General features: G+C 47.6%; 2 protein-coding genes across 4 annotated transcripts in view; one reads left to right on the top strand and one right to left on the bottom strand.

The window, feature by feature from the left end:
• Nucleotides 1-12,531, bottom strand: part of ARHGAP6 (Rho GTPase activating protein 6) — a 339,527-nt gene extending 326,996 nt beyond the window's left edge. Inside the window, exon 1 of one of the 2 annotated variants that reach the window (XM_072849492.1) lies at nt 11,791-12,531. In XM_072849492.1, the coding sequence (XP_072705593.1) occupies nt 11,791-12,294 (504 nt within the window). In that variant the 5' untranslated portion in view covers nt 12,295-12,531. The remainder of the gene's footprint in view (nt 1-11,790) is intronic. The other variant, XM_072849490.1, reaches the window with a different exon arrangement.
• A 7,435-nt stretch (nt 12,532-19,966) lies between these two features.
• On the top strand, nt 19,967-24,862 carry LOC140646100 (uncharacterized). Of its 2 annotated transcripts, none has more exons than XM_072849489.1 (3): nt 19,967-21,094; nt 23,667-23,710; nt 23,801-24,862. In XM_072849489.1, the coding sequence occupies exons 1-2, from the start codon at nt 20,003-20,005 to the stop codon at nt 23,673-23,675; spliced, it is 1,101 nt and encodes a 366-aa protein (XP_072705590.1). In that variant the 5' UTR covers nt 19,967-20,002; the 3' UTR covers nt 23,676-23,710; nt 23,801-24,862. The 2 variants fall into 2 exon arrangements, with proteins under 2 accessions (XP_072705590.1, XP_072705589.1); XM_072849488.1 differs by having other exon boundaries at nt 23,667-23,714.
• Nucleotides 24,863-25,694: the final 832 nt, after the last annotated feature.

Genomic DNA, 25,694 nt, shown 5'->3' with positions numbered 1-25,694 from the left:
AGAAAAGCTAAATTGACAGGAATGCTTCTGTACCATCATTTTACTACCGACATTTAATTGAAGTGTTTTAGGCAGCACATCATATGGCCTGTCACGAGCACACTGAACTACCATGAAATGGGGGAGGAAAAGAGAACAGTGTTTTGCCAAATGTTCAGTATTTTTAAACCTAAAGTGAAATAACCCACAAAAGCAGACAGAGCTCAACTTCAGAGCAGGTCTGTCCCGGCAGCATCTTGTCCTGAAGGTAGATACCTTATAAACCCTGGGCTCCCTAATGCTGGAACATGCAGGCATGCTTGGTTAAATGAGCCAGCAGGACACCTACCTGGCAAGTAGTTACTGAAACTTCCCTGCCAGTCAAGATCATGCCAAATCCCTGCTGAATTTCTGCTAGAGCACTGTCAAGCGGTCTCTGCAAAAAAACTGTATCTAAGAAGGGTCTGATTGGGACTTTTTCGAAATTTTACTGACATCTTTAAAAAAAACCCTCTGGCTTTCTTTGCATTTGTGAGACACCAGCAGTGTAGCTGCAGTGTAACGGTAGAGTATGCCTCACAGAGTGTTAGTGTAGCAACAACTTTGGAGAATGATGCAATGAAAGAAATCACTCTTCTTGTAAGCCTGCTTCAAATGTTGATGCTGGAGAGCATCATAATTTCTGCAGTAATCCATCAACTTCTGTTCGGTCGAAAGTATTTTGTAGCACAAGGGAAGAGAGCAGAGTTTTCATTCTACTGTGGAAAGATATGATACTCAGAGTCACAGAATCACAGAAAAAAATAGGTCAGAAGGGACCTCTGGAGGTCGTCTGGTCCAATCTCCCGCTCAAAGCAGGGACAGCTTCAAAGTTCAGTCAGGTTCCTTGGGGCCTTGCCCTGTCAAGGGTTGGAAATTTCCAAGGACAGAGATTCCAGAGCCTCTCTGGGCAACCCATTTCAATATTTAACCACTCCTGCTGTGAATGGGTTTTTTCCTTAGACCTAGTCAAAATTCCTCTTGCTGCAACTTGTGACTGTCATTGTGCAACTCTGAGAACACCCAGCTCCCTCTTCTCCTTAGCCCCCATCTAGGTAGTAAAAGTGGAATTACATCCCCCCTTATTCTTCTCCAGGCTGAAACAAATCTCAGCCTTTCCTTGTGCATTAAGCACTCTCGTTCCATAACTGTCTCGATGGCCCTCCAGTTGCTCCAGTATGTCAGCATCTCCCTTGCACAAGATGTGGACTCCCAAGGGCCAAGTCACTTCCCTTGGCCTGCCCATTACCTTTTTGCTCCTACAACATAGTATGCAGGCATCTTATTCTCCACATTACGTACCTTCCACCACTCACTAACTTATCAACTAGTTTTCCTCTGATCCATGTGAGATGGTGTAATTTAGCTGCATTTGAGCTAAAAAAAACGTGGGAAGCTCTGTTACATAGTTCAAGAAAGAAAAATATGCTCATCTGTTACATTCACTCTGCCTCCATTGAGGAGAGGTTTATGAAACAGGAAGGTCTTTATCTGAGCCTTGATGGAGCATGGAAATGGTATTTGCTCAGACCTCAAGCAGAGAAAAGGGGCAAGAAGCATTTTGGACAGTGTACCAGAGATTTTTCAAATATTCAAGTGGACCAATATAAATCTTACTACTTATTCTACTAAAAAGTTGCTTTAAAACCCTCCACGCAGGTTGACTCCTAATTACATCACATGCCTTTAGTGAATACAGAATTAAGGCACATTATCCCTGAAAAAAAGTAAAACTTCTAATTGTGTTTATCTAAGTAATTTGGCTGCCTAATTCTCCCAGCTGGCTATGGTTTGGTACCCGCTCTCTCGTGCAGTCCACTTTGTATATAGTTTGCAAACACACTGTCCCCTTCTAAAGACATATGAGACGTGTCCCCATGGCGTGCTGCTACAAAAGCCGTCACTAGATCCAGAGACACGAACACATGCTTGAGAAACAGTAGTGAAGCAATGAGCAAAAGGCACACCATATTTTGTCAGCAGGAATGTTATGAAATAGCCACAAGAAAACTCAACCATATTGTTCTAATTTAGGATAAAGCAGATAGGGTCTTATTTTGGAGCATGAAAATGTAATCTATCCCAGTCTCTCTTTCCCCACCGCCCCTTTCAAATAACAGCCTGCCCCGTCATCCACATTAAATTAACAGCTAAACATAGTTGACTTCCAACCAGGATTTTACAAGGATTTAGCCTTCCTATATACACATACACTTACAAAAGAAATTGTGGTAATGAGATTGAGATCAAAATATTGCCCAGAATCCTTTTAAAATCGAGGGCAGGGAAAAGAGAAGAAGGATTTAAGAAGGATAAATATGATACGTACGATAAAAACAACAAAATTTGAGAAGTTACAGCAGATGTGTTAATCCGCGTTCTTTAGCTTCAAATTCTCCCATTTCACGTAAGTGTCAGCTTGTCCCAGAGCTTGACGGCACTGTATAAAGAAACAATTGCATACCTTCTAAAAACAGAAGATGGTGAGATCTCTTGGACAGTTTGCCCAAAGACTCTATTGTGCCTAAACTCTTATGGGAATACAATTCAGAAAGGTTTATTCAATAAATTAAAAGAAATACCTCCTACGGGAAGCAAAAGACATAACAGAATGAAAAACATTTCCTGTAGGAGGAATATTTTTAGACTTTTAGAGAGAGAGGCAAATGAAAACTGAACAGAGCACTGCCAACTGGTTTCTCACCACATTACTCTCAGTAGGGTGCAACTCAACTGAAATTACCCTTTAGAGAAAAAAGAAAAAGAGAGTGCTCAAAAACTATCTTGCCATATTACAACAGTGGCAGAAACAAAGGGATAAAGCAAATAAAACCTGAAATAGCAATGGAAAAATTGTATTAGTCTTCCTCTTACAAAATCAGTTATACAGTCTTACAAAATCAGTGGAGGTACAGTCCCATCACTGAAAATCAAATCCAGGAAGCCAGTCCTTTGGAGAAGCATGACTCTGAGGCAGTGCAAAAGTAATCTTAATCACACTATAAAAAAATGAACATTTCATTTGCTAGCAACGTCTCTATCATACTCTGTACTTTGCTGGAACCCATTTTGTCCATTTATGAGGCAAACCTTTTATGAGAACAAAAGGACTCATTAACATTTGACTTGGCCAATCCAAATAACAGGCTACAGCTACAGTAAAGCAGCTTTTTTTTAGTACGAACTTCAGGTGATGAAAGCCAGAAAAAGACACATTATCTTCCTTTTTAATGTTTGGCATGGAGCATAACTGAAGATATACATAACAAGGACAACTAGAAATGGATAAAAGACAAGCCCAACCTGAAAAGGTCCGAGTGCAGGGAACAGGAAATCATAAATGAACAGGGGAGAAAAGAGAAAAGCAAGATCTACCCAAAGTCCTAGCAGGTTCTCAGCAGCCACAGGGAGAGTTTCTGCACGGGACTGAGTGCTCATGTGCATCCTCACTAAATGCGATACTCAAAAATCTCTTTTCGACCTTACGCTGTCAAAGAGTCCTCATGGAGAAATACCGTAAATCAGAAGGTCTTTGCTTTGACAGGATACAGGAGAGAGCAAGTAGGAAGATCCAGAAAAGACAGTTCTGGTTTTGCAACTTGGGAGGCTGATGCAAGCTGTTCCCATAGCCAGGACTGTGAGGATGATGACCTGGGGATAAGAGCTTTAGGGTGGGAAGCTGCTGTTTCTATTTAGGGGCAAGAGACACAGTACCTAACCTACTTAGCTCCAACAACACAAACACGTGGTACCCAACATCTGGTTCCAGTACGACAATGTGGCAAGCGTCAAGCACTGGAAGCTCATCAAATCCTTCAAAAACACCCCTAACTCTCCCAAGGATTTAATAACTCCTTGCTGACAACTGGAGTGGAACAGACATGTAACTTGAAATAGCCAGTCTGTACACATCTAGGAAAAGCTGAAACTCAACCAGAAAGCCTGCGCGTACTTTTCCATTGATATGTATTATTGCTACAGGATAAGAATAGATAAAAAATAATAGAAATTATTTTGAACAAACACAGCTTAAAAATCTGCACAAAACAATAGATACCAAAGTTTTAAAGAGAGGTGAAGTAAGTAAAATTCCTAGGACTGAATGATAACTAAAGGCTTTGCTTCCTGCCTGATACTCTGTTTTGACTAGCAGTATCCACCCGCCAAAAGTAAAGCACACAGTTGAGTACTCTCTCAGATTGAAGTCTGAGAGCTCAATACCTCACAAAATTGGATGATGAGTCTCAATGCCAAATTCCAATGAAGTCTAAATCTTGCCCTTACCTCCTTATTGGCCCCCTTCCAGTTTCCGTAAGCTGAAGGGAATATTTGGCCTCTTCTCCCACCATCCAGACACCTGGTTCAGTTAAAAACCAGTGCAACCTAGGATGTACAAAACCTATGTTTTAAAACATCACCTTAATTCCAGTGACCCTCACCTTCTCAAATACTATGCCACATAGCCAGAAAATCAAATATGAGCAGCGTTGCATCATGTTTAATGAGACTAAGATAGTATTGCCATTATAACCTTAATTTTCGTTACCTTTTTACGTTAAGAATTCAACTCTGCAACTCTGACACTGATACGATCTAGTTACTACTATACCAGCATGAGTGTTCAGCCCTACTTGCTCAGAACTCCCTGCTGGTTTCCATTATGATATTTACATCTGGAAGGAAAAAAAGAAAAAAAAAAGTGCTTAATACCTATACGCTTATACAGCCACAACACTGCAGAAGAGTGAAGAGAGACTCCTGTAAAGTTCTCCACCTGCAAATTGTCCCAGCTGCAGTTCTTGTCATACAACAGAGTCTGCAAAGCTAAATGTGCCGCCAACTCCATCACGAAGTCAAGACAGCAGTCTGGGCTGTTGATATTTTAGAAGCCGCTCAAAATTACTTTTCAGTCTCATTTCTATTATTTTCACAAGTTCCTTTCCCATTACTTAAGCAATGCACACTCTGGGAGAATTCTGTCTGTCCTAGCTGTCAACTCCCTTATTTTCACCAAATGTCCTCAAACGTAATTTAGTTGGGAATGGGAAGAGTGCATTTGCCAAATTCAGAAATGCTGAATATATTTAGTTACTTTTAATGGCATTCCTCTTCATACGAGACCCACAACATTTCTGCCCACCAAATTTTGCAATTACAAACTCTTACAGCATTGAATGGGATGGACTGATGGCTGAAACTAATCTGTGTGTCTAGTGTTTTAGGGTGTCTTATAGAAGAAAATAAAGCAGAATAGTTCAGTGGCAAATATCAGCACACAAAGTTTTTTACTTTAAAAAACAAAAACCTTCCAAAATACAGTTCTCGCACATCTCATTAAAAAGCCTTCCTCAAGGGGAAAAATGCAAGTTAGCAATTTTGGGGAGGGGGAATGTCCAGTTTTTTAAATGTTTGGAGGAAGACCAAAAAACCAAGGTGACAAAAGGCCGTTTAAACATGCTAGAGCCCCATTTTGCTTCCTGGACTGTTAATCAGGGCTCTACACAGGAATATGTTCAAACCTCTCTGCCATCCATACAGAAAACTGTCTGCATTACGTATCAAGGTGCTTAAAGAGAAGTGTAACATTGAGCTCACATTTAACTTCAGCTATGTATCACTCTTCAGAGATCATTACGGCAAAAAGATCAGCTAGTGGTGATGGCAATTTAATACATTCCCTGTGATTCCTCCCCAAAGACGGACAAATTTTACATCTGATGGGGAAACAATTCTAGAACATCTCATCATAGCAAGCCACACAATAAACACAGGCAAATGCAGAAGCAATGAAGTCAAAAACATGAGGCCGAGAGCTCATCAAAGATAAAGCCTGTAAGACTATGGCAACTGGAGAGCAATAAACGTGACATTGTCACAAGAGACTAAATGTTGAGGAGGTATTCCATTAAAATATTTGCATGTATAGTGTTGAATTAGTTTATTGGGGAGTACCAACCTTTAGACCATGTGAACTATTGCAGCCTTCAGTGGTAGAGCCTTATCCCCAGTTCCAAGTGCAGCAGCTTTGCTTTTACACCTCGAAAGCTTCAGCTTAACCCCTGGTTTGACAAATGTGCTGTCACATCAACACCACCTGAAGTGCCATGCCTAGTGAAAACTGGGGAAAGGATGTCTTCACTTACATACCTCATCCTAGATCTTTTGAAAGTGATGCAGTACATATACTTCTATCTCACATTTTCTTCATGCATCCTAGCAAACAGGAGAAAACTGCCTTCTTTCTCTCTTTTCTGTAGGTAACCTACAAGTTTCAGAATATGCATCAATCATTGCTCACGAGTTGAATAGGGGAAGGAAAAATAAAGAAAAGCTCTCCCTCCTCTAAATTTACAACGAACAGGTTCTGCTCCTGCAAACTTGATTATGCAATCAATCCTTTCTCTCTCCAAAACAACTTGTCCCACTAACCTCAAAGAAAAATACTCATTTAAAGCACCCAAAGATATATATCTATATGGGAATGTGACCTCTTGGTTTGCCCAATTTTTAAGAATTTTGCTTTACCCTTTATCTCTGAAAGTATTTTTCATGTATGTTCTCCCATCAGCATAGTTTTGAAGCAAGCACTGGCTGTAAAAAAGCAGAAAGAAGTAAGCTAGCCACTCACAGCAACTTGGAAAAATGGGGTTAAAATTAATTTGCAAAAAACAGTGATGCTCAGGAGGAAATTTTGGCAAGCAAGGAGATGTGGAAAGAGGGAATCTGAGACCGCTTTCCCAATGGATTTAAACTCTTAAAGTATCAAGCCAGTGAATTTACGGAAGCTGACCTCCCAGGGCAACTATTAGCTGAAACCAGAGTTGTGAGCGTTCACTACTTCCAACAGCCGTGCCCTAAATTATCACTCCATATGACTCAAACAGAAGTTATAAAATAACTTAGCTAAACTAGTGTTGTTCTGATATTGCAGATGAGCATCTCCAACATCCTTGCAGCTAGCCACAGCATGGCTGGCCGGCAGCTCGGGAGACACCAGGACGACTCCCGGCTTCTCCTCAAAAACCTGCTGCGGAACCAGAGCAACCTTCCCTCTCGCACCATGGGAGACCCCTCGCCCCGTTATGCTTGATAGAAAGCCTCCCTGGGCGAGCAGGCAGCTCAATGGCAGGCTGTGCCAGGAGGAGGAAGAGGTGAGGAAGGGCTGAGGCAACCGCCCGCAGCAACCCGAAGGCGCTGAGGAGCAAGTTGCAAACTCACGATGGTGCCTCCTGCTTCCCGGCGGCCAGGCACGCAAGCGGGAAGGCTGCAGATGTTATGCTACTACTACTTTAAAAACAGTTCTCCCCCAAAAAAGCGTATTAGCTGGAGATGTTAAAGTTTAATTAGTCAGTAACACACGGAGTATGACAGCAAAATAATCAGGCCATATAAGTTTAAGTGTGTAGATTTGGTTTATCATAACAAAGAGATTTCTCAGATACGTTCACGTGATTTGCCACATTTGTTTATACACATGCTGTGGCTTTTCATTGCCATCTTTAGGACAGAAAAATAAGCAGAAGAATTAACGCAACTTGGGACTTCACACAGATCCATTCATTTTGAGCTATTTTGGACTTTTCACCTGGCAAACGTATTCCAGTCAGTCACTGTAAGCATTCTTAAATCATACAGGACTACTCCCATACTTAAGCATAAATGTATGACTAGACATTGGCAGAATCAAGGCATTAATGTATCTCTACATATTTTTACCACCTTTTTCCATGATATTTAGTTTACTTAGAGAGTCACTTGACCTTATGAAACACTTAATGAAAGCATAATACTCATAACAGGCATAATTTTGTAAGTGAAAGTGAATTTTCTTTAAGGAAAATGGCTTAAAAAGACAGCTGAGATCTGATGGGAATTGAGGATGAATGCTTTTTTTCCTTGTTAAAAATCCCCCTCGGCTTTGCCCCGCTGAAACCACTGGAAATGTTGTCACTGATTTCCACAGACCCGGGAACAGTTTTTTTATTTAAGCAGCTTATACATGAGCAGATAATAGAAAGGGGAAAGAATGCTTGTCAGCGAAGTAAAGCTCTACTAAAAGTAATCTTTACAATTGTAAAATATTCTTGTGAATAAAATTATGGGTCGATAAAGAAGAGCCAGGTCACCTGGGAGTGAGAGACACCCCTGTCACATGATGCTTCCCATCCAAAAATCTGTGGATCCAAGAAAATGGGCCTAACACCCTTCCCTGTGTAAAGCCTTTAGGTGTGACCTGCTGATGAAATTGGAAATCACCTGCGCGCTCCGGCGCTCCATTAAACATTATTTATGAATGGCCGCATGAACTGAGCAGCAACCGTTCCATCCCTAGGCCAGTAGGCAGGGTTGCGGTATGAACTGCTGAAGTCAAAGAACTACCATAAAAAGAAGGTAAAACAAACAATCCATCCTTCTCCTGGCCTCACACCAAAGCTATGACGGATATTTTGGCCTCATATAGAGAAATCGCAGATCAGCTGGCATGGGAGCGCTCGGCGCAGGCTTTAAAATCCCAATACAGGCGGGCCAGGTGCTCCTACCCCTGAAGCACCAGGCTGCCCAAGCGGGACTGGCACAGCTCGGGTGCCAGAGCGTGCTGCAAGCCGCTTCTTCACCACATCCCTCTCGACGCCACCGCACAGATCCAGCTTGGAGGAGGTTCTGAAGAGAAAATCTCCACTGCGTTTTTACTTCTCTTTACCGCTTTAGAGATTAAGGTAAGGGGAAGAAAATAATTCCCATATATATCTCCTAAAATATTATTTTTTAGTGCATAACCCTGTTGCTTGCACAGTGGCTTTTGAGAAATATTTTCCAAAAAGCGCAGTTATACTGAAGATGTTGGAACGAAGGTAAAGAAACCAGGTTTTGGAATGAATATCTCTTTTATTCCCCAGCTAATAGGATGGGAATTTTTAAATACTCAGACCGAAACCTTCCATGCTCATTTTCGGCTTGCAGTCATCTATTCAGTTGTCTTTTACAGCTGAATAAAATCATTGTCCTGATGTTCTTCATTTTTCAAGTTGGAAAAAACTGAACGACAGATTTCCTATTGAGAATACAGTAATTTCGATAATGGAACCTTTTAAAGTTACAATATTATAACCAGTTATTTCCTTTTCACCCAGTAAAATGTGTTTTTTTCACCTCCTCAAGCACACTTGCTTTGCCACAGCTAGGGTGAAGCCCCAGAGACAGAGAATCCTTCGCTTCCTAAAAACAGAACAAGTCTTTTTCCAGTAAAGACTAAATAGGAAGCAAGCAACTAAATCCTTTATGAGCAATGCTGGTTTATGATAGAACCAAACGGAATGCACGTTAGGATGCATGCCTGCAATAAGAAGGGGAATATGATCAAAATCATGTATGTGCAGTTTCATTTAAAATCTAGATTGAGACCACTTTACATGTTATTGCTGATAGTTATAACTAAGTCAGTATTTGTATAACGCCTTGCAAATAGAAACTCTGAAACCAGCAGGTATCAGGCTGTATGCCAACCGACGTACGATGCCACAAATTCACAGCGACGACGCGGACCCACCGCAGCAGCCCGGCTGTCAGGTGCAGCACACCCCGTTCCTACATGGCAGCCCCACCACCGTGACTGCTGGGACGACGACTGCGATGACACTTGTGCCCAACTGAGGGCTGGTGGAGAGCGGTGGCCCGGCCACCTGCCCAGCCCAGACACGGGGACCCGGCACAGAGACACGGACACTCACTTGTCCTGACAGCACTGGGCGCACATTCCCAAAATTGTTCTCTTACATCGGAATCACATGTTGGTTTTTTTTTTTAACGTAAAGGTGATTTTTTTTTTTTAAACTGCACTTACACATAAGTACCAGTTACTCTAAAAATCAGGCCTTGCCAATAGGAAAGATGCCTCCAAAACACAAGACCGCACTTTGTTAGTGTAAACACCCATTCCTTAAATGTATGAAAGATACTTACCCAGGTTCAAATGCCAAGTAAACAACAATTTGTCAGAGAACAGCGCTGTAACATCACATGAAACTGCACTGAATCAAATTTCACTATAAATTACAAATGTAAAGCAATCATGTTATTAGTAATATAACCCCTCCCCCCCAAAAAAAAGGTTTGACTATTTAAAAACACTAGATACGCACCAACGTAGGAAAAATAATTGCACTTTTGAACTTGCATTCTGTGTGCTACATGGTTGACAGCATACGGACCTGCAAAAAATGCCAGGTAAACCAACCCTTACGTGCCCGAAGTGTCCGAAACCTTCGCATGGATTCAGTGAAAACAGGGAGACCACGCTCTGAGTCTTGGACTCAGTCAGGAAACTGCGCAGGAAATCTTACGTATCTTATACTTTTTGATGTTCCTTATCAAATTGCAAGTGGATAAGCAGACAACTTACCCTTAATTAGGGTGAGCACCTAAAGGTCATTAGCCGCTGGCTCACTGGAGGTTTTTTGTCACTGACACTGCAACTCCCACAAAGTTCTTTGAAATCGTGAATTTTTAACTACCTTAAAATTCAAGCATCAAGATGAAATACTGCTAAGAGTAACTTCTGATCTCAAGACTTAATAATAATCCATTTTTGAAAACCGCTAAAAATCTTCGCTGCCTCTTTCAACATTAGCCAGCACCATGCCCGAAGTCACCACCCGGGTGCTGACGCTCCATCCCCACCGGCAGATGGTGACGGCTTTTATAGCCCAGGCTAGCAGGAGGACGTGGGGCTTGTTCAGGGGGAGAGCAGCCTTTGCCCTTAAAGACTACTTTTGGTAATCTTGTGCCGTGACGGTGCCTAGCCTGGCTTTGGATCCCAGATCACTGTGTAAGGTAACGATTTTTCAAGGACGCCTGCATCCCGCTGAAACCATGGGGCTGTTGCGTTTGTAGATCTAGCTAGTATTGGCGATTTATAATAAACACGTCTTAAATGGAAATGGCAATACGCCGAAAAGGCTGCGTTCCGACCCCAACCCGAAAGCTCCAGGAGGCACTCCTAAACAGTTAAGCGGGAAACCTAAACACCACAAAGAGGATGGAGAATTTCTTCAAACAAAAACTTTCTTCTTCTCCCGCTACGAAGGGCTGCGCATAACCAACTCGCCGAGCGATCGCTATCAAGAAACAATGCCGCATTCTTTGAATACATTCGTCCAGATGGTATGATATCTGCCGCCCAACATCGACGACATCCAAGTTAAACGAATAAATATTTGCATTGCAAAGTTGGATTTGTCTTGGAATACGACCGCTCCTCATGTGGTTTTGACACATGTGCGTTGTCAAATAAATCACAGATCACTGGGTGCGCACATTAAAAATAATTTGTCTATCTTGTTAGAAGCCATCGCATACTTCGGTTTACGAGGTGTGAAACTGGGAGGGGACGCTTTTACACGCCCGGGACAACCGTATACGGAGCCTGTCGAGGGAACACCAAACGCCGCCGTCCATCCCGCCAAGGCTGCGGATCCCCGCGCCCGGCGCGAACGCCCCTGCCCGTCTCCCACGGCGGCCTCGACGGCACCGCAGCCGCAGCCGCTGCCCGGGGCCGTGGCCGGCCCTGCCGCGGACACGCGGGGGGCCGCGCCGCGCACCCACCACCGAGGGGGGGCGCAGGCGGCGCCCCGCGGGGCCGCCCCGTCCCGGCGACCGGCGGCTGCGGGGCCCGGGGCCGGCCCGGCGGGGCGGGCTGGGCGGCGGCGGCGCAGGCCGGGGGCGAGGGCGGCGCGGCGCGGCGGGTGCCCGTCCCCGGGGGGCGGGCGGGCCTACCTCGGATTTCCACACGACGTAGGCGGCGGGGCGAGGCCCGGGCGGCGAGGGCTGCCCCTTCCTCTGCTGCAGCCAGCGGCGGGGCGAGGAGAAGATGCTGTTGGCGGGGCCGGCGGGGCCGCTCAGCGCCGAGGCCGAGGGGGTGCGCGCCAGGAAGGGCAGCTCCCAGCCGGGGCTCCGCTTCCCGCGGGGGCTCTCCTCGTCGAAGAGGGCGCTGCCCGGCGGCGACCGCTCCAGCGGGGTGCTGGGGGTGGAGAAGGAGGCGCCGGGGGGCGGCGCGGCGCCCCGAGGACCGCGGCGCTCCCCCGGGGGGCTGCCGGCGGCCCGCGCCCGCGGCGCCCGGCCCGCGCCCTCGCCGTCCTCCCGGCCGCCGCCGATGATGGCGGGGTCGAGGCTGCGCGTCTGGCGGAGCCTCCGCTTGGAGAGGCTCTTGGCGGCGGCGGGGGCGGCGGCGGCCGGGGAGGAGCAGGAGAAGACGCTGCTCAGCAGGCTCTGCGCCGACATCGCGGCGGCCGCTGCCCCGGGCACGGCGGGGGTGGCCGGGGGTCCCGGGCTCTCGCTGCCTCTGCCTCCGGCCCCCGCCGCGGCGGCGCGGAGCGGCGCGGCCCCGGGAGCGCTCCCCGCGCCCGGGCTCAGCCCCCGGCGGCGCGGCCCGACGGCGGCACCGGAGGGCTCATGGCGGCGTCCGGCGCTGGGGCTGCTCCGGGGCTGCCGCCGCCGCGGTCACTTTGCTGGGAGGGAGAGGGAGGGAAAGGGAAGAAAAAAAAAGTTACGAGAGAAAAGGGGAGGGAAGGAGGCAGCAGCGGAGCTTTTATCGCGGCTCGCCGCGGCCTGCCAGAGTCACTCCCCCCTCGGCCGCGACGCGCACGGGAGCCGCTCGCCGCACCCCCACCCCGTCGGGTCCCTGGGTGGCAGGGCCCGCCTGCCTCCCCCCGAGGCGGGAAGAGCCGGGCCCGGTGTTGCCCGCAGACCGCCGCCGGGCGCCCACGTCGGGGGCGAGGAGGGCGGCAGCCCCGCCGCGCTGCGCGGGCCCCGGGGCTGCGGCTGCCGGGCGCTGCCGCGGGCGGCCCCGACGGGGCGCTGCGGCCGCGCCGGCACCGTGCGGTTGCGTTTCGGGGAGGGATCGAGCGGCGAGGGACGGCTGTTTTTCGGCGCGGTCGTTCCGCAGGCACAGCCGGGGAAAGCCCCGGCCTGACCCTGCCAAGTCCAGCGCCGCATCCCCGTCCCGCCGGCGTCCGCTGGTCCGCGGCGGGGCGCGCTGGGCTGCCGCCTGTGGGACCTCCGGATCCTCCCCCGCCGTGTCGGGGAGAGCTGGTGCCCTCAGGGAAGGCTTACGGCAATAGGCAGGGTGCTCGCAGTGTACAGCACACGTCTGCAGGGCTACCGGGGCTTCAGCAGATCTCAGCCGGCAATTACATTCTGGCCCAAGTCTCTCTTTCCTTTCTGTGCCAGTTCGGGAAGATGGTCTTACATCTTTAACCACACCGAACACCTGCTTTGGGGGCACGCTCTGCTGCTTCTGTCTGACAGTCTGTGCAGAACAACCCCACACAGAGGCACGTGGGTGCGAGTCCCACCGGCAGCTTGGGTCACCCAAGACCTGTAACTGTTCTGCTGGGTACCTCATGGCAGCAGAAAAAAGGAGTGGGATCAGTGAAGCTCAGCCTCCTCAGGACAAACAACTAAACTTGCTTGATCCTCTGAAGAGACCTTCTCTGCTCTCCCTCCAAGCACAGGCAAGGAAACCTTTATCGGGAGAAAGGAACGAACTTGGAAAGGCCAAAACCGTAAAGAAACGCAGGAACAGAACGCACGCAGAGGAAGAATACCACACAGCCCGGCGAAGGCTGGCAGCCAGCCAGCCAGCCGGCTCCTTCCCCACCTGGAGAGGAGGAAACAGTCCCTCAGCTGCGGGATCCGGCTCCTGCCCCCTCTCCCGGCTGGGAACACTGAGCCCTCCCCTCACTGGAAGCAGTTCAACAGCGATGCTTGTCAGGTTCTTTCTGGAGGCCCTGCACCACTCTTTACTTCGTGTTTCAACTTCATTAAGCTGCAGCTAACCATTAGCTTCATGGGTGAGTTCAGATCTGTCGCTCTGTTGTTCAGTGAGGAATACCGCCATTACATTTTTCGAGATGAAAAGCAAAACACACAAACCCAAATCCTGTTTTGCTTCCAGACCTATACTGTTATTTATGGAGGGAGTGGAAGACGCCTAAGGACAGCCTAGCTAAGAGCTCCAGTGCAAGTCTTGAATCTCCTCTGTCTCAGATGAAATCACCATTAGACTACTCACTCATTCCATGGGGCCTAAGCGTCCTTCTTTTGACCTCAGAAACCACCAGCTCCACAGTCTCCCCAAAAGTATCGCAGACAACTCTTAAAATTCCTTAGAAAAAGACCGGCTATTGTGAAAAAAAAGTGCTCGGGCACAACACAAAGGTTATTTTCTCCTCATGCTGCATGTTCTCCTCAAACCCTAGTGCAGGGTTGGGTTGTCCTCCCAGGCGTCCTGGAGCCTGTGCAGGTAAGTGCTCCGTGGCCGCATTTTCTGGTTTCATCAATAGAGGGAGTAGACAGTTCTTTCCTTTGTGGCATTATTTTAGGTTCACGAAGAGAAACAGCACACTAGCCCATCCACTCTCAAAGGGAGGTGTTCTGGTTTTATGTAATGTTTCCAAATGGATTTTTTTTCTCTTTTTTTTTGTCTGCAAAGGAGCTTTCCCCCCTTATTTTAATAAACTGTTCTATTGCCTAATTCCAAAGCCTGCTAGTTCCTCCACAGCTAAGGTTGCAGCTATTTCTGTTTAAAGCTTCATTTTGTCTGCTCAGTAATGCCTTCAAAAAGGTCTCATGCTTGAGACTAAAAAGAAGGTCTGAAGCATAAAACAATGATCTGAGTTTGTTTCTGCGGTTCTGTGCCCATGCTAGCAATTTGGTTGAGAGAGACACGTCTACAATAGAGCTTTACAGTCGTGTGGCTCCAAGTATTCACTTTGGTCCTCTACAAACACATCATCGGAAGATGAAGGGACAGGAAGACATGAGGAAAAAAGGCAGAGGGGGAAATTCAGCGCTGTAATCACTTAAGGAGCAGATAGGACAATCACGCCTGCCTCCAAAATCCACTGAAAACGATTCCTGCCGTTCTCAGTAAGGTGCATTGCCCACTTTGAAGAGCTGATACTCTTGGGCACAGCCAGCTGCCAGTGGGCAAACCTCCAAGTGCAGACTCAGATCCTTACACACTGCACACACAGCCTGTGAAAGGAGACAGAAACAATCAGATAAGTGCAATGTTAGGAGCATACATCAGCTTACGAGTAACTACTCTAATGAAATGGGAGCAAAGCATTCTTATTTCCACCCACTTCAGCCCAGGTATTACGATTGCCCAGCTGGTTTTCTCCATGAGAGCTCTCATGAAAAAGTGGAGTATAGTTTTCATGAGGCGGAGACCTGGAGAATCACAGCTGCAATTCAGTGAGTAAATGCAGCATATGTATAGAGATGCTTCATGTACATCACTTCACTACCTGTCTTAGCTGCTGTCTGTATCTTTTGGGGGCAACAGCAATATAAGCACTTACTGATTATTTTTTAAGTTGCTGTTTATTATCACTATGAACTGCATTATTGTGAGACCAGCAGCACCACCCATGCAGCTGGGCTCCGGGGCTCTCGTGGGCACTGTACAAGCACCGAACAAAAAGACAGCAAAGCTGTTTGTGTAACTGCTGCCTGTAAGGTTGCAATAGCAGTCAAGGAATTGGGCAGTCCTTCCTGGAGCTGGGGGTAGCAATATAGACAGTGGATGTGCTGTCTTCTGGAGCCAGAAAGGCTTTCCTAACAGCTTGCATGGTCATATTTTTTAATGGTGAAAGCTTAAACCCAGTGAGGATGTTTATTCTTTTGTTCTGTCTGACTGCCCGTCACCACCTTATGCCGTAGCTAGCTGACTTACTGCAATGTGAAAGATCCATCCTCAACTTTTCAAGTCTGTATTTCTGAAATTGAGCAAGAGTGATATGGATCTATAATGCAATAAGGATTCAGAAACATTTTGAGGGATGAGTGTATTTGACAATTATGACTTTCCAGTCATCGGTTTTATTCTGAAATATCTTCAGTCTTAGCACACAGAGCAGGAATATGGAAGCATTCCTTGGGCATACAGGCATGGTGCTTGGGAAGCCAAAGCTCATCTGTTGGTGAAACCAGCAGAGGATATCAAGGGCAACAAGAGCAGCTTCTACCACCACAGTAGCAGTGAAAGAATAAACAAGGAAGATGTGGGACCTCTGCTGAAAGCAGCAAGTGACTTAGTGACAACAGACACAGACAAGGCTGAAGGTCTAGAGCACAAGTCTTATGAGGAGCGGCTGAGGGAACTGGGGTTGTTTAGCCTGGAGAAAAGGAGGCTGAGGGGAGACCTTATCGCTGTCTACAACTACCTGAAAGGAGGTTGTAGCGAGGTGGATGTCAGTCTCTTATCCCAAGTTACAAGCGATAGGACGAGAGGAAACGGCCTCAAGTTGCGCCAGGGGAGGTTTAGATTGGATATTAGGAAAAATTTCCGTACCAAAAGGGTTGTCCAGCATTGGAACAGGCTGCCCAGGGAACTGGTTCAGTCACCATCCCTGGAGGTACTTAAAAGACTTGTAGATGTGGCACTTAGGGCCATGGTTTAGTGGTGGACTTGGCAGTGCTAGGTTAACAATTGGACTCAATGGTCTTAAAGGTCTTTTCCAACCTAAACGATTCTATGATTCTACTTAATGCCTTCTTTGCCTTGATCTTCACTCACAAAGTCTCCCAGCCCTTTGTGCCTTAAGGAGAAAAGGATCTGTCAATAGTGGAAAAGGACTGAGTCAGGGATCTTCTCTTGAGGAGTCCCAGCCTGTGCAAGTCTGGGGAACGAGCTGGGATGCATCTGAGAGTGCTCAGGGAGCTGGCCAATGTCACTGCAAGGCCACTTTTTATGTTTGAAAGGTCATGAAGTTTTGGAGAGGTACCTAATGGCTGAAAAAGGCTAGATGTTGCACCTATCTTCAAAAAGAACGAGGACAATCCAAGGAGCTACAGGCTGGTGAGCTTCACTTTGGGAAAATCACAAAAGCAAGTTCTCTTGGAAGCCATTTCTGGGCATACAGAGGAGAAAAAGGTGACTGGAAAGACCCAGCATGGATTTACCAAGGGTAAATCATGCCTAACCAACCTGATCACCTGCCTAGATCCATGGATGATAGGAGAGCAGTGGATAGGAGGACTTTGGCATGGTCTCCCACAGCTTCCTTGTCGAGACAATTAGATGAGAGAAGAACTGACTGAATCATAGTGATTAATCGTTTATTAATACTCTACCTGGAAGCTAGTGAAGTTCTACAGTGTCTTCTACAAGTGAGGTTCTACAGAAGTTCTTCTGCAAGTGAAGTTCTTCTTCTGCAAGTGAAGTTCTTCTCCTACAAGTGAAGTTCTTCAGAAGTCTGTCTTGACACCTGTCCTGTTAAATATCCGTATCAATAGCCTGGAGGAGGACACAGAGTGCACTCTCATCCAGTTTGTGGACAACATCAAATTAAGGTGTACAGTCAACACACTCCAGGCTGCCATTCAGAGGGGCCTACATAGGTCAGATGAATGGGAAAACAGGGATCTTACGAAAGTCAGCAAGGACAAATGCACTTGGTGTGGACTAACCCCCCGCATTTCTATAGGCTAGGCACTGACAGGCTGGGGAGCAGCTCTGATGGGAAGGACCGCAGGTGCCCCAGTGGCCAATGGGCCAAACATGAGCCAGCAGGAAGCCCTGGCAGGGATGAAGGCTAACAGCATCCTTGGCTGCATCAACAGAAGTGTAGTCAAGGCCAAGGGAAGCGATTGTTGCCTTTTACACAGCATTCAACAGACCTCCTGTGGAACGCTCTGTCTAGTTTGGGTGCCCGCAGTTAAGGAGGACCTCGGTAAACTTCAGCAAGTCCCTTGGAGGGTCACCAAGACAGCTGGGAGCTGGCACATTTGCCCTGTGAGGAGATGCCAGGAAAGCTCGAGTTGTTCAGCCTGGGGAAGGGAAACCTAATAGCAGCCTTCCAGTACCTGCAAGGAGGTTATCAAGAAAGTGGAGCCAGGCTCTGTACTGAAGTGCAGAGTGAGTGGATGACAGACAGTGGTCATAAACTGAAACAGGACTGCATCTAAGGAAAAAAAAATCCCTGAGGATTATTAAGCATTGGAGCAGGTTGTGGAATCCCCATCACTGGTGGTTTTCAAGACCCAACTGGACACGGCACTGAGCAACATTGTCTGAATTCAGTTTGATCCTGCTTTGAGCAGGAGGTTAGAGTAGAGACGAGGTCCCCTCCAACTTGAATGCCTCTGCAGTTCTAACCAAACATGAATTTTGGATTAAAGTCAAGAAAACCTTAACCTTCAGAAGATTTTCAGAGATTTTGTATAAATGCATATCACCTGCCTTACTAGCAAGCCTGCTAGTAAGGGCAAGTTTTAGAGAAATTATGGTGTTATTGTTATTTCAGTGATCTCTGGTGTTATTAATGCCTCATTAATCTGGAATTAGAAGGAGATACTGGAAAGAATTTAAAGTATTTAAAAGCTCCTCACAGTTGTACCTGTTTTGGTAGCATTTTTTGAAAAATAATTGTTTATCAAAATATGAGTGTATTCATCTCAAGAATTAAGCGAAGTCTATTTTGTTCAGACTTCTGAACAAATCTCTGAAAGTAAGGGTGAATTAGAAAATCGGAGCATTTTGCTACTATTATTATTTCTTTAGAGTTTATTAAGCATAGTAAAAGCAAAGCCACTCTTTTACCTTACTTTTTTCTTACAGAAGAATTCCTAACTTTGAAATTTCTGGGATTTGTTTTTTTGGACAAAAAGACTTACATCTAAAATTTAGCTCTTCCAGATTTTCTGTGAAGATGACAGAGCCGTTATGTTTTTTTTACAGAACTTTTGTCTATCTTAGAGTGGAAGTGATCTGTAGGCATTTCAGCACAACGTTCAAAGCTGCTTCTCCAGAGAGGAAAGTGCCACAGAAGCATTTGCAGAAGCAGCTGGGGAGTGGGTGCGTAACCTCAGTCCACACGAGGAGCCAGCACCCAGCTTTGGCTCCTGTGGTGTTTGACCCTCACCTGGGTGGTGACCAAGTGCTGCGGTGGCCTGGTCCTGCTTCTACAGAGGCCACCGTGTGTTTTGGCAGTGACCTCGGTAGACATCCACGGCTGTGCCATGCTAACACAGAAAGTGTTTTGACGTGACTCGGAAGGAAATTGCCCGTAGGGCTGTGTCTCCCATAAAGTCCTCACGTTCCCCTGTTTCTTAGGTGGCACGGGACTCTGCAGGTCAGTCGCCGAGACACCCTGAGGTGTCTTGGCAAGTGCTTGCCCAGATTGGCTACTCAGTGCTTAGCTAGGACAGCTGAATCTGGGTGATAGCACCCTTAAAAAAAAAGCCATTTTCTATGAAGAGAAAAAGATGCTCGTTTATGCTGAAAGGGAAAAGTGATGGAATGTCATTACTCCTCCAAATGTTTGCTGCACTGAAGCAATAATAATGACGTGAGTGACTGCTACTGTATACCTGCTATATGGTAGTGTGTATATATATAGTTAGATATGCAGTGTGTGTATATGTATACTACATAGTGTATATAACTATATACATATACTTGTATACATAACTATATATATGATTTTACATATGTAGTGTATATGTAAATATAGTGTGCATATGTACTGCATATGTACATATATATACATATATACATATAGTGTGTGTACGTATTGCATATATTCATATATATACATATAGTGTGTGTATATACTGCATATATACATACAGCTATATACTTTTTTTTTAAATAGGGAGAGAGAGCATATACGCTGTGTGCTCCAAGCCCAGCATTCACCTGGCAAACAGCACGAGCCTGTGCGACGTCCCGGGGACCGCTGGAGCCCCCGCACCCAGATGCGCACGCCGGCAGGCCTGGGCACAGCGGCGCGCTCCCGCCGCGGCTCCTGTCACTCGGGGCCGAGCCGGGCGGGGGCGGGGCCGGGGCGGGGCGCGGCGCGGCGCGGCGCAGAGCCGCGGGGGGCGGGGCGGCAGGCCCCGCCCCGCCCCGCCAGGCCCCGCCCCGCCGGGCCGTAGCCCCCGCCCCCCGCCGCGCGCCCTGCCCGCAGCCGCCGCGCCGATGCCACGTGGGAGGCGGCGGAGCCGCCGTCGGCGCCGGGCCGGAACCGCGGCCCCCCTGACGCTGGGGACGGCCCTCGCCGGGCGCCGGGAGGAGGGGAGGTCGCGGAGCCCCCGGGACCGCGGCGGGATCGCCGAGACCCGATGGGTGCTCGGCGCCGTGGCGCCCGGCTCGCGGCTCGGCCTCCCGGGCCTAGAGGCGCTGGCGGCGGCGGCCGGGCCTAGGGGCGGCTCCCCGCCCTGGGCGGCCCCCTCGCTGCTCCAGGTGCCGGCGGCGGCCCAGCCGGCCCCGCGGCGGGAGGGCAGCGACCTGCCCGCCGGCGCGCCGGCCGCCCTGGCCGTGCTGCGCCTCCAGCCCGGCGCCGAGGGCTCGGCGCGGGCGGCGGCGGCGGCGGCGGCGGGGGCCGCGCCGCGCCTGCGGACCGTCTACGTGAACCCGCGCTGGCTGGAGCGGCAGGCCGCGCTGGGGGCGGCGGCGGCGGCGGCCAGCCCCTGCGCCGAGGCGGCGGCGGCGGCGGCGAGCGGCGCGGCCGGGGGCCCGGCGGCGGCCGCGGCGGCGGGGCAGGGCGAGGCGGCGGCGGCGGCGGAGGCGGCGGCCACCCCCTACGTGGGGCTGCGGCGGCCGCTGGGCTACCAGCTGGCCAAGGCCACCAAGGAGCGCATCTGGCGGGGGGAGTTCATTGACCTCTTTTCCTTGCTCCACACAGAGCTGGCCCCCGAGCACGGCCCGCGCCCGGGGGACACGCTGGACCAGTGGGTCTCGGCCTTCCTGGTGTACGCCAGCGTGCTGTGCGAGAAGCACCCGGCGCGCTGCGGAGCCATGTTCAAGTACCTGGACACCATCCGCAAGCTGCACGCCACCTACGGGGGCACCTCGTGGATGAGCTACGACGAGGACTTTCGGCGGCGGGCGGCCAAGGACCCCTCCCTGCCCTGGGGCGACGTCGACCTCGACCTCTGGATGAAGTGGATGGCTCCCCTCAAGTCGCTCGTCAGCAGGCAGCCGCGTGCTGAGGGCGAGGCGCAGGCCTCGCCGCCGGCCCCGCCGCTGCCACCACCGTCCCAGAGCCCCAAGCAGGAGGAGAAGAGCCAGGTGTGACGGGCTGGCGGCCGCGGCGGCGCGTTTCCCCGCTCCCCTGGCCGGGCACGGTGCCCCCTTGGAGGGGAAGAGGAGAAGGGGGCGGTTGGGGTGCCCTCGGGTCGGTCGGCGGGCCTGCGTCACGGCGCTGACCCTTCTCACGTGCTAACTGTAGGGCTGTGGCGTCAGCTGGTGAGGCACACGGCACCGTATCTGTGCCGGGGCCGCCCGGGTGCCCGGTTGGCCGCCGTGGGAGGTGTGGGCATTGCTGGAGAAAAAAGCACACTCTCAGCAAATGTTTGTAGCGTTTATGGCTCTGGCCACCAGTAGTTAGGAACCCCAGTAATCCCCTCCCTTGGTATATAATTGCATTTGCCTTAAGACGTCGGAAGAACGGTGTGGGTTTTTTCCAGAGTTGTCTTTAAAAAAAATTAACTTTCTCAGCAATACAGATACCCATACGCAAGACAAAGAGTACAGACTCTACAGTTACTATGGGAGCATGTGGTAGTTGCAGGCTATGTGGGAGGCCAGAAAAATGGATGTGAATAAAGATAAGCTTCAGTATGAATGGCCACAGCTTGCAAATTCCCTGTGACGTGGAGATTTAACCTGGTTTGGGACTCGGTAAGATTTAATCCACGAGTCCTGGCCTGTTTTGTGGGAAAAGATGGTGGGCGTGGTTAGGGGAAGTAGGGACAATTTTGTGTATGTTGAGGTTTTGCTTTCAGTATAGGCATCGAGTGTCACTGAATTGGTGTAACCCCTGACGTATGTACACAGGCAGGTCTGCCCTCTCCGCTGCCTGAGCTGCAACAGCGAGCTCCGCTGGTACAAAGGGCTGCCTGCCTATATTAGGGGTTGCGCGGCTGCTCTTATGCTGGTGGCTGTAGTCTCTCAGGTCCCCAGCATGGAAAATGCTGAACGCTAAACGTGGATTTTCATGCCAGCTGAATGACGGTAGGGAGACTCCTTTATATTGGCCATATTTCTTTCTAAGCAGTTTTTTTAGGACTTTTGCGTTCCTGAAGGGTTTTTGCTAGCTCATCAGATGCTGTGCTGCCCAGGGATTGTCAGTGCAGAGGAGCGGCTAAATTGTTGGACTCTGTTAGCCTGATCTGGAAAGAGAGGACTCTTTTTCAGGATATCTGCAAGTGTTTGGTGTGTCACACCAAGTCCTGACTTGGGTACCTGTCGGAAGTGACTTATCTGGGCTGACATGCAATAAAGAAAGGGAGCAAACGCCACGCAGTGGATAGTGTAACAGGTCCCAGTGCAGGCCTTGCGGCCTTGGTGCCTTCTGTGGTTGATGCTCTAGATTTATGCAACTTGTCCTGATACCTCTGTTTAGATTTCTCCATTCTCAAGAACAACAGATCAGTTCTTGTTTTGCTGTGGATCTTACGTGAGCACCAGACGGGCAATGGCTCATAGCTTTCATCTCATCCAAGACTGCATCTTCAGCTTATCACGTTAACCAGACTTGTAACTTTTTCCACAGTACCCGGTCTGTCAGTGCAGAGCTTTGCGCTGTTGTCTGCTGAGGCACGAGAGGTCTCGATCCTCTTTGGTTTCGTGGAAATTTCCCAGTTGATTTTTAGCAGTGGCATTGATTTTTTTTAAATTATTTTTTTCTCCCCATCACATCTGGAAGAAGCAACCAGAAATTGTGTAAAGCAAAATTAAACATCTTTATTTTAACCAAACAGTTTACAAAATACCAAAAGTTTTAATGTTTGTAAAAACAGTAGTGCTTTAGCAGCACAATGAAAAGCAAAAGTTGTGCAATTGTTCACTGCCATTCTGTTATTAGAGCAGTTTTTAATTGCTAGCGCATAGTCTTTTATAACTGTTTAAAAGAGAAAAAAGTCCTTAACTGAAATAATGGTTTGAGCAGCTGTTAAATGTAGATGAGGCCTAGGATAAAGCATGAGTTTATCATTGGCAAGGCAGCAGCAGGGAAATGTTGCTCTCTTGGAGGTGACCTGTGGGTTCCCCTGCACCTTCCCAGCTCATTGCAAGCTCTAATTATGTTGTGTAAAACTACTTCAGAGAAATAAGATGTGACTTCACATTTGGGCAAAAGAATCAGAGAATTAAAATGGGAGAGAATAGCCTTTTATGGGCTTACGGCTTTGGCCAGAACCTAAGCTTTTCCACATTCATGCTGTCAAGAGGAAGAGGAGGTGTTTTACAAAGACCTTTTCTTCCAGATTGTTTGTTTGAACTGATTTTGTTTTCATGATTTCAAGGGATAGCATTAAGCAGCCTGTCTGGATTTCATTTCCCCTTTCAGTTGAAGGCTCCTTAAATTTCAGCTTGATGTAGTGCCTTTATCTCTGGTTCTGCAGTTCTGCAGAAGGTTAACCAGTAAAAACAAAGTCAAGGAAAACAGTGTTGTGTTTGAAGCTAGCTGTCCTTTCTAAGGCACCGATGAAGAGCCGTAACTCTGCTTTACACAGAAGGAACAAAGTGAGGAAACCCTGGTTTTAGTTTGAGTGCGATAATTGGCACGTACATAGGATAGCTGAGATCTATTCCTGCAAATTTATGTTTGCGTTAACTTCAGACAATTTTTTTTTTCCAGACTCCATGAAAACAGAAGGCCAGTTGGGATGGCAGTCAGACTAAGTGGGTGAGTTTATATATAAAACTGACTAACTTTGGATTTTAAATATTTGCAGATTTGTTAAATACAGAATTTCTTATTGGTGCCAACAGCCTGACTCCGTTGGTGTTTAAGTGGAGCTCTGGTATTCTAGTGCATTCTTTTACCTCTGCTTCTGTTGCGTTGCAAGCTGTGCTAGAGAAGACGTAGGAAATTCATTTTACCCAATCAGCAATTGTAACAATGGACTACAAACCTGCAGAGCAAGCCAGTTTGCTGGAAAACAGGAATTCCTGCAGCGCAGCACTTGTCACAGACTATCCAAAGAGGGCAAAGATTCAGGAAGGTGAATAAATTGAACATTGGTTGAATGAGGTCAGGAACAGTCTCCCGGAGGAGAACCCTGCCCTAAAATACTACTTTGAAAGTATAAGCCAATTTAATGCGCAGATTAACCCTTCTCATTTGAGCAAACTTGTGTGCAATCCTGGATCTTTGCAGATCACAACCGGACACTTCAAAAACCTATGTACTATATTTGTTTTAAAAAAAAATAAATCATAACTTGTCTTGTTACAGCTGTTACTTTTACCATTTCATTGAGAATATCTGCAACATAAATGTATATTTGACTTGAAACAGTATCATACACTTGGTATAATAACTCAGGTTGTCAACAGAATTATTCTGTGAGGCTTAGTATTGCCTCTCCATTCTTCTCTGAAAAATGCATTAACCATTGCTGTCATTGCCAGAAATCAGTTGTAGCCCAATTGGGCATTACAAAATTCTTGATCCAATACAATAATTGACCTAAATTATTATTCTACTTTTATCCTCGTAGCATACTTAAGATCCTGAGCATCAGACTAGACCTTTGTGGTCTGGTGTTCATGAAAATCATATTCACTGGTTCACGGTTTAATCATTCTAAATCTCAGTATTTTGTTTTCTTTTCCTTTTCCCTTGCATACTAGGGAGTATGATCAAGGTAATACTATGATCCAGTAACGCGCATGATGGTAAGGGTATGCCTTTAGTTGTTTCAGGAAAAAGCTGCCATTATCTGCTTTCCTTTACCTTTCTTGATAGTTTCAATAATATGCATAACATGAAGTGTTTGTAAATTGATATGAAACTGTTTGTGACTTCACCTAAATAAACTTTTATATATAAATGCTGTTCTTAATCTTAGCCTTTTTTTTCCCTCCGTTGTTCTTATAGTGCCACTTCCCCTTTTGTAATCACTTTTTTCCATCACCTGACCTTTTACAAAATTTCTGGTTTTCAGTTATGAAAGCACAACCGAGTCTTAACTATTGACAGAAAACAAATTGGCTTTTGAAATTTGCTTTCAGTATTTTGCATAAAGGGTTGATAATGTTGTAACTGTAGTTGTCATAGCTTATTCATCTTTGACAGTTGTTGAGACAATGATATGTATCGGGCCTTGATCTGTCTGAAAAAGAAATAGCCGCTGCACTGAAATACCAGTATTTTAATGGCCTCCAAAGTGGGACTCTGATCCAGTGAATGCTGAGATATCTGCATTCAACATAGTAGAATATAGAGCACTTTTACAGATGGAATTACAAGTTATAACTTTCATTTTTGAGAAGGGGCTTAAGCTCAGTAATCAGATCACTCGTGCCATTTTTCCATTGTCCTGTTTTCTTAAGAAATCAGAACTCGGTTACTCGCTGGTCCGTGCTGCGTCTCCTCACCATCGTTGCTACACGTGAGCCACTGCAGGCATCTCCTCCTGAGGAAGTGCTGTAATAGTGGCAGGATTTGGGGGGAGGCGTGGGAAGGAGGGGGTGTGGAGCAGGGTAGGATGAGCAGACATTGGATTCAGTCCCACTGATGAATTGCACAAGTGCAGGTCTTAACCTATTGACTCAGGGCAGCAAAGGAGCAAACAGTTTTTCTTGTCCTATTTGGGAGCAGCTTACCCAGCTGGAGTCTGAAACACTTCCTAATGTTCTTCACTGAGTCCTTCTGCCAAGA

Source organism: Ciconia boyciana, chromosome 1 (genome assembly GCF_034638445.1).
Source record: "Ciconia boyciana chromosome 1, ASM3463844v1, whole genome shotgun sequence".
NCBI classification, from domain to species: Eukaryota; Metazoa; Chordata; class Aves; order Ciconiiformes; family Ciconiidae; genus Ciconia; species Ciconia boyciana.
This window is presented reverse-complemented; position numbering and strand designations above follow the sequence as displayed.

Bases quoted from the DNA above. Each gene is read 5' to 3' on its own strand.
- LOC140646100 (XM_072849489.1), top strand. From the start codon at position 20,003: ATGCCACGTGGGAGGCGGCGGAGCCGCCGTCGGCGCCGGGCCGGAACC.